This window comes from Octodon degus, unplaced genomic scaffold (assembly GCF_000260255.1).
Source record: "Octodon degus isolate 3935 unplaced genomic scaffold, OctDeg1.0 scaffold00001, whole genome shotgun sequence".
Classification (NCBI taxonomy): domain Eukaryota; kingdom Metazoa; phylum Chordata; class Mammalia; order Rodentia; family Octodontidae; genus Octodon; species Octodon degus.
In genome coordinates, this window is record NW_004524577.1 from 7,919,598 (window position 1) to 7,928,697 (window position 9,100).

The 9,100-nt window shown below is 50.4% G+C and overlaps 1 protein-coding gene across 1 annotated transcript in view; it reads right to left on the bottom strand.

Annotated features, from left to right (window-relative positions):
* The window catches only part of Mvp (major vault protein), a 33,558-nt gene that overhangs the window by 3,801 nt on the left and 20,657 nt on the right, over positions 1-9,100 (bottom strand). Inside the window, exons 7-11 of the mRNA XM_023709836.1 lie at positions 8,272-8,366; positions 7,331-7,567; positions 1,586-1,867; positions 674-918; positions 397-594 (exon numbers count right to left, since the gene is read on the bottom strand). Of these exons, the coding sequence (XP_023565604.1) occupies positions 397-594; positions 674-918; positions 1,586-1,867; positions 7,331-7,567; positions 8,272-8,366 (1,057 nt within the window). The remainder of the gene's footprint in view (positions 1-396; positions 595-673; positions 919-1,585; positions 1,868-7,330; positions 7,568-8,271; positions 8,367-9,100) is intronic.

Sequence of the window (9,100 nt, forward strand, 5' to 3'; positions counted from 1 at the left end):
AAGCTGAAACTACAGGCATTCATCACGACACAGGGCACAAAGTACTGATCTTTTAAAACATTTCAGGGATACATCTGGCTGAACACACGCTGGGAGCTTAGCTGGGGCAGCGTCCTGCTACCAGCTCCCTGAATTCCTGCGGCCCGCTGGGGAGGCAGCCTCTTCCTTAGGTTTCACAAAGCCCTGGCCTGTTCCTTTTCAGCGCCCAGCACGTGATGCAGGGCCTCCAGCAATCCCGCCACTGAGCTATCTCCACGCCCCAGCTTCCTTCCTGACCCAGGCACCAGATCCCTGACACAGATTCAATGCTCTGACTCGGGAGGCCATGTCCTCCTGGAGGTGCCCTGGCACTGTGCCCGCAGAAGCGCCTGCGAAGGGCCCATGCGCAGCCCTCACCAGTTGTAGGCAAGCTGCAGCTGCAGCCTGGCGTGATCTGCAGTCTCGATGGTGATGACATCTGTGAAGAAGTCAGGCCCAAGCAGCAGGCAGAGTGCCCGGCGGGCATGGGGCCGTTTGGGCCGCCCTGCCGAGAGGGACAACACAGTGAACTGCTCCTCGGGACCCAGCGACACCAGTTCTGGCCCAAAGACCACACTGCAGAGAGAGCCAGAGGTCAGATGTGCACAGGCAGACGCCCCTGCCTCCCCGTGGCAGCCGCGGGGGCACAGCTCACCGGGCCCGCTTGGCTCTGTAGTCGTACACCTGCACGGCCGCATTGTGCGGCACACGGTAGCTGACCACGCGGGTCTTGTTCCGGGCGGCGGAGGGAGGAAGGGTGCTGGTGCTGTCTGTCATGCCCCTGTCGGCCAGGGGGTCCTGCGCCTTGCTCAGCAGCTCCTCCACCCCAGGAGGCAGCTCCTTCTCCCACAGGACCTCGTCCTGGTCCAGCATGTAGGTGCTTCCGATCACAGCGCGCACCTTGAGGACAGGAACAGGGATGCGGGGGCGTTATGGTGGGGAGAGGGAGGGAGGGAGCAGCCCCGCGTGCTCAGCAGAGTTGGCCGGCAATGGCAGGGCAGCAGTGTGCTTGGGCAGTTTCTGCTAGCTGCTAGCTGTGACCTGGGGCAAGCTGCCTCCTCACGGGGCGTCAGCGCCCTCGTCTGTAAAGCAGACGGGAGAGTGATACCTCACCTTGACGAACAAAGGAAATTTCATACGTCTAGTTCAAATAACAGCACTTGATGCACGGTGCATGCCTGACCTTAATTCTAGAATTTTCCTTCCTGGGGCAGCTTGGAGGGCATCACAGAGACAGATGCCAGCGGGGTGGGATTATAGTTCTGGCCCTGGGGAGGAGGTTCTCACTGTCCCCTGGTCACACTTCTATGAGAACTCTGCATTGGTACCGGACCCGTGGTAGGGCAGAACCTCCACACTAACACCTAGCTCAGCCTCTCCGCCAAGTGTCTCAAGTGTGAAATTAGATATTTAAGGCAAAGCGATGACAGGTCCTCCACAGAACGTCTTATCCAGGCAGTCTCAAGGGCCCTCCCAGCCTGCCCTCAGGCCGCTCTCCATCATCCCCCACTAGGCATGAGGAAACCCCCACCTCACCGCCCACCAGCGCCCGTCCCTCAGCTGTCACCTTCCCAGTCTTGACATCCTGCACGTAGATGCCCTCGTTCTCATCCAGAGGGATGGCCTGGCGCTCCTCCACCACCTCCACCTTGGCCGACGGCACGTACTCCAGGGGCCCTCGGATGAGCCAGTGGTCCCCGGCCTGGTGTGGGCCCTCCTCGCCCTCCTCGCCCTCCTCCAGGGACTGCAGCGCCTTCAGCAGCAGGCCCTGCTGCTCGGACAGCACATACACATCCTGGATGCCTCGCTCCAGCCTCTCGCCAGGCTGCAGGAAAAAGGACTTCTCGCCCTGGTGGGGAGACAGGGAAGGCGGGTGTCAGGAGCAGCTGTCACCCAGGACCACGGTGCCTCCGATGGCACGTCCCCCACGTCATCAAGCTCTTCAGACTGGGAGGCTCAAGACAAGTGCTAGTAGAAGCTTACTGGATCAAGCATGACCCCCCTGCCCCACCTTTTCTGCCGTACTGAGGATGGACAGGAAGACCCAGGGTCTCCACACTGAGCTATATCCCCAGCCCTTTTTATGTTGAGACAGGGTCTTGCTATGCTGCTAAACTGTCCAACCTGCCCAGGCTGGACTCCAACTTGAGATCGTCCTGCCTCAGCTTCCTAGGATGCTGGGACTACTGAGATGTACTCGCACTCCCAACGCTCAACTACAACTTTATTTTTTTTTTTAAATTTTTAATTTATTTTATGTGTGTGTGTGTGTGTGTGTGTGTGTGTGTGTGTCCAGCTCAGCCCACTAGGGGGCGGGGCTGGCTGGCATGTGGTGCTGGGGATTGAACCGCGGTCCCTGTGCTTTATTAAGCTTGTTCTAAGTAGGTGCTTTAGACCACTGAGCCATCTCACCAGCCCCTCAACTACATCTTTAAAAGATTCTGTAAATGAAGGCGGGAGACAGGAAAGGAATGTTGCGGGACTGTCCTACTACAAGGTTGTATATGGTTAGATTTCTGGACTTATGTGTAAACACAAGAATTATATAATTCTTTATGCCTATTTTTAAAATATATTTTAATTTTTTAAATGTTTTTTTCATCATATTCTGTAGAGACTTAAAGTTTAACATATCAATACTTGATGAAAAATACCTGTTCCATGTTATGCCCAAGAGGTTTGATATTCAGACAGATAGTGAGGTTAAGCTTAACAGCCTAGTTTGTATGGTAATAACAATAAGCTTCTCTTCTGGAGGGTTAACAACCTAAGTTTGCAGAACAAAGTAAGAGAAAAAGGAGGGCTGCAAGGAAAGCCAAAACCAACATTTTGGCCCTAGCCTTCCAAGGTCAATTAAGACTCAGGACATATGAGAACTTGTACTGTAACGTCATGTAACTCAGTAGTGTCCCAAATTTTCTGATCAAGGAGATTATGGAGACAAAGAGGAAAGTGATCGATGATGCAGAGTGTGGCTAAGGAGAGTCACATGGAGAGAAAACATTCTCTCAGGCTTTCACAAAGAGCACATTGGCCAAGCAATGGCCGTGACTCATCCACATGGCTGCACTGATAAAGGTTCTACAATCTGAGGGACAGGATCTCAGGACAAATCCTGAGGGGATTTGACTGACCTTATCAGATCCAAAAGCTACAACTCTTTGTTGCATAGGTCCTGCTTTACCTTGGTCTTAACCATCCACCAGAAAAGTATAAAAACGAAGTATAAGAAGTAAAGCCATGCTGTTATGTTGAGCTGTCAACAATTTCTGACACCGCCAGTCAAGCGGAAGACCCAATACTACTATGGACTACTGGACTCTTTTAGAATATTTTGCTGAGTTAACACATCTATAATATTCAAATGACGGAACTAAACCAAAAAGGGGATACAGATGAGTGTCCATTTTGTATCCACGTATTCAAAATGGTTAGGATAGATATTTAGTTACATTCTCTTAATGAATACAAGGATTTGTTCTAATAGTGTTTGTAAATAGGATATCATGTCTGCATCTCGTAACCACTAGGAAGAGAGTTTGCAATGTGTTATTGAAAGTGTCCTACCAATTTGAAAAAAAAGAAAAGAAAACTTAAGGGACTTACTCAGCATCTTTTATTTTTGTACATTTTTAACATAATGTGCATTACTTCAAACAACAAATAAATTTCTAAAACACTCCAAAAAATAAATAAATAAAAGATTCTGTAAACTGCCAATGCCCGGACCCTCACTAAACAGGGCTGAACCGATCGCCAGGAATGAAGGCTCGGGCCTATAATCCCACTAGTTGGCAGGTAGAAGAAAAAGGATTGCAAGTTAGAGGTGAACCCCGTCAAGGTAGGGAGGTCCTGTCTCAAAATGAAACTTTAAAAGGTCTAGGGATGGGGCCCAGTGGTAGGACACTTTCCTAGCAGGGCGAGGCCCTGGCTTCAGTCCCTAGTACTAAGAAGACCCTCGGGCATTCACCATGAAACCATCAACACCGGAGGTGAAAGGCTGCTCACCGCCCTAGCTCGATCATCAGGCCGTGTGGCTCGCCTCTATAATCCTACACTGAGAGGCTGAGGCAGGAGGAGAATACTTTTCAAACCCAGCCTAAGGACCGACCAGATAGCTCAGCAGGACTACAGTTCCTGCTGAGGCAGAGCACAGCGGCCAGGGCGAGGGCTCCATCCCCAGCATGCCGCGCTGGCCCCGCCCTCAGGGTGCACCGAAACAGTGACTGAGACTGGGCGTGGTGCGCGCACCTGTAATCCCAGCGCTTCGGAGGCTGATACAGGCAAATCACTGAGTCCCATCTAGTAGTGAGACCTTGTAGACCCTGTACTAAAAAACCCCAAAACAAAACAAAAACAAAAACCCAGCCTAATCAATGCAGCAAGACCCAGCCTCAAAAAAGGTCTGCAAATGTAGTTCAGTGCACAGCACCTGGATTGCACCCCCAGTAACACTAGCGCGCGCGCACACACACACACACACACCACTGTTTCCCATAACTGGACAACTGTACCAAGTTCCAGCACTGAGGATGAAACCCAGGTATACTCTCCCGGTGAGTTACATACTGAACCCTTACAGGCACTTGTGCTAAACTGCCCGAGGTGGGCTTGAACTTGCGATCTTCCTGCCTCAACTTGCACAGTGCTGGGATTACAGGCCTCCACTCAGGTTTAAATTAAAAAATTTAAAATATACATTTAAAACAATTAACTGTTTCTGCTTATTGTTTCCATGCTTTGTTTTCTGGGATGATATAATTTATTTTTCTTTTTCGTTTTTTTTTTTTTTTTTTTTTTTTTGCGGAACCGGGGATTGAACTCAGATCCTTGACGTTTGCCAGTCAAGCGCTTATCCTACTGAGCCATCTCCCCGGCCCCTTTCATTTTTTTTTTTGGTTGGGAGAAGTAGTATATAATTTGAGGGTTGGGAAAGTCTAGTCTTATGGGTCTAATCTGCCCTGCCACCCAAGTCTTCAAAATGTCTACAGTTTTCCGCTGTACCTGTGGGTGATTGGTTCCCAGATGCTGCCACTCCCATAGGGAACCCCAAGTCCAAGTCCCTTACATAAAAAGGCACAGTAAACCAATCATGGTGGCACATGCCTACAATCCCAGCACTTCGGAGACTGAGGCAGGAGGATTTCCGTGAGTTCGAGGTCAGCCTGGGCTATGTAGTAGGTCCAAGGCTAAGGCCAGCCTGAAACTACACAGCAAGACTGTGTCTCAAGAAATGAATAAAAATAAAACTATATATACAGGCATTGCTAAATTACTAAATTATCTATGCAGGGCTCAAACTTTCAATTTCCTGGCGCTACCTCTTGGGGTGCTGGGATTACAGGTGTATGCCACCATACCTGCCTCAGAACTTAATTTTATCATGAAATGGGGATCTTGCTTTATTGCTTTGGCTGGGCTTGAACTTGCAATCCTCCTGCTTCAGCTTCCCAGCAAGTTGGGATTACGGGTGTGCACCACCATGGCCTCCCACATACCTTAAGTCATACTGATGTCTAATATAAATGCTATGTTAGTAGTTATTATTATTTTGTATTATTATGGGAATAACCAGGGGAAAGTCTGAGCATGTTCAGCTCAGACACAAGTGTTTCTCCCAATATCTGGATCCCTAGCTGGATGGTGTGTAGGCGTGAAGCCCCCAGACAGGAAGGCTGGCTGTATCTTTACCGCATTATGAGACAGGTGTATAATTTCCATACAAACTCTACTCATCTGGAGCGTACAATTCAGTTGCTTTCTCTTATTCAGAGATGTCCAACCACCATAATTATGTATGTCTAAAATATTCTCATCACTCTGCAAAGAAAACCTGTACCTAGTAGCAATCACTACCGAACCCGGACCAATTAGGTCACCAACTGCTAGTCTACTTTCTGCTCTCTGCTTTGCCTACTCTGAGCCTTGTGTGTGGGGGCTGTTTTTTGTTTTTTCCTGCAGTAAGGGGAATCGAACTCTGGACCTTGTGCTTGCCAGGCGGTCACTTATGCTGCTGAGCTATCCACTGAGCTATCGCCCTGGCCCCTGAGCCTTGTGCTTAAACATAAACATACAATAGATAAGTGGACTTTTCTCTCTGGGTTCTTTCATTTAGCAAGTTTTTAATTCTACCTATGTTGTAGTCCACAAAAGTATTTCATTTTTTTTCTTTTGATGTTTTTGAGACCAGGTCTCCCTATGTAGCCCAGGCTGGCCTCAAGTTAATGGGAATTCTCCTGCCTCAGCCTCTCGAGTAGTGGGATTATAGGCATGTGTCCCTAGACGTGGCTCTTCACCTCCTTTTATAGCTGAACAATATCCACTGTATGGATGTGTCACCATTTTTTTTTTTCCATTCATCAACTAGTGAACATTGGGGTTGCTTCTACTTTTTTTCAGCTCTTGATTTTGCAAATAAAATGTTCTAGGGGGGCCTGCCCCTTAGCTCAGCTCTTTAAGTGGTTGCTTCAACAAAGCAGTCAGGCTCAGGTTGCTGTGGTTCAATCCCCACAACTCAAGCCAGCCAAACCTGCCCTGAAGGCATTTGGAGCCAAAAAAAAAAAAATGTTCTAAGCTCCCAACTGCATATGTAGCGTTTATGGTTCGCATGACACTATGTATCGCAGTCACAGGTCATGTCTACTACACAGCCTCCACTGAGAATATCTCCTGACCCCGGTGTTCACATGCACGGCGAGCCGGGCCTGGAGGTGCTTGCCTGTGATCCCAGCACTCTGGGAGGCTGAGGCTGGAGGACCAAAAGTTCCACCAACGCCCCCCCCCCCCCCGGGCCCACAAAACAGACAAACAAATAAAAGTTCCACCTTGTCCAGGCTATATAGCAGCTTAGTGCCAACCTGTCTCACAATAAGTAAAAAGGGCCAAGGGAGTTTATTGCAAAGAACCTGGGTTCAACCTCCAATACTGGTAGAAAAGAGGGGACTAGGGGAGGGAGTGGGAGGAGGGCAAATCATGAGATTTTGCACAGGCTGACAGATGCCAGAACACAGAAGTGGAAGGGCTGAGTTCCAGGGCCTTTAGCATGGCCCATCCCCACCCTTCCAGGGACTTTCTGGAAGAGGCAATAAGTCCCTGAGGGCCAAGTCACAAGGAGGCTGCTCGGGAATCAAATGGAGAGACGATGCTGCCATACCATGCATATGGACGTGTACGTATACATACGTACACGCGACGTGTGCAAAGGCGCATTTCTAGAATGCATCCCGGCACAGGGGGAAGGGAGAGCCAATGAGATTCCTGCCACTCGTAGCCACCACCCTTGCAGGACAGCTCAGGATGGAGGGGAGCTCACCTTGATGACGCGCTTCTGTCCTAGCTGGTTCTTGCCATCTGGTCCCACAGGGTCGAGGACCACACAGTAGTGGCGGGGACCCAAGGTCGTGATGGGCACAACCCCCAGCACCTCCTCGTACACATCCGGCACGTGGGCTGCGGCGTCTCGCACCGTGACCAGCCATTCCTCTCCAGTGCGGCGGGCCACTCCCCGCAAGTCCTGGAAGTTCTGGAGAGCCCGGAGGTGCAAGGCTGTCTGCAGTAGGAGACACTGGTATGAGCAAGCCCTCCTCCAACTCCTCCTGCCACCTCCCTCGGGACTCCGGGACCACCACTGGTCACTGAAGGCTCCCAGTTCTGCCTGACAACATGGGCCAACCCAGGAGGATGCTTTGTCCTCAGACACTCCAGACCAGAATACTCCTCAGGTATTTGGGTTTTTTTTGTATTTTTAGGGAAGGGTTTACAGGGTGTTCAGGGTCTCACTACTAGATCGGACTCGCAGTGATCCGCCTGCTTACAGCCTCCCAAGAGCTGGGATTACAGGCACCACCATGCCCAGTCTTCCTTAGATATTTGAATTCTAATTTTTTATTGTTTGCAGCCACCTCAGCCTGTCCTGGGGGTGGGGCTGCCAAGGCATGTGGTGCTGGGGATCGAACCACAGTCCCTGCGCTTGCCTAAGCAGGCACATTAGACCACTGAGCTGTCTCGCTGGCCCCTCTAATTTTTTTTTTCTAATTTTTTTTTAGGACCTTAGAAATATGGTTTCTCAGGCTGGGGAGATAGCTCAGTAGAGTAAGTGCTTGCCTGGCAAGCGCAGGGTCCTGAGTTCAATCCCTAGTACCACAAAAAACAAACAAACAAAAAGAAATATGGTTTCTCTCTGACACCCACACTCACGGCCACCACGCTCTCTACTTGCAGCACTCGCTCTCCGGGGCCCCTTTACCCACAAACCTTTTCTGTAAGGATCACAGCATCCACCAAATCCAGAACTTCCTCAAACACCGCCGGGAGATACGCACCCACTGAGCGGACCAGCCACTCTTCTCCTGCGCCAAGGGTAAGAGGGAGGGTCGAGGGTCACCGAGCCTCCCCCAGCCAGCCCTTCCCACCACAGAAAGAACCAGGGACTGGCAGGTCTTCAGACCAAGAGCTGCCATGGTTCCCAGGCTCCAGGGCCTGACAGGCTCCTACCTTCACATCCCAGGAGAATTGAAAAAGCCCAAGCTGCTGCTATGCTAATCCGCTACTATCACTTCTCGAAGTTCTAGTGACTAGCTGTTTTTCCTCCTCCTTAAACAGTCAGCAGAAGCATCTCTATTGAACTGGGGCATGGCGGCACAAGCCTGTAATTCCCGCACGCAGGAGGATGTCCACAACGTCTTTTTTTTTTTTTTGGTCCAGGAAATAGAACTCAGGACTCTGTGCTTGCCAGGCAGGCACGGTGCTACTGAGCTATCTCCCCAGCTGATCTCCACAACTCTGAGGCCAGTCTGGAGTATTTCATAGCCCAGTGGTAGAGAACTATGGCACGCATGCTGCAGCAGGCCACTCGTGTCACCGAAGCTCTTAAAGGCTTGCCATCACTGACACAGAGACTCTGCCTCGAAAAGCCAAAGAGCTGAACTGGGCATCGCGGCGCACACCTGTAGCAGCACTTGGGAGGCTGAGGCAGGAGGATTGTTGCAAGTTCCAGACCACCCTGGGCTACAAAGTGAGCTCAAGGCCAGCCTGAACTACATAGTGAAACCCTGTCTCAAAAAGACAAAAACCAAAAACCACA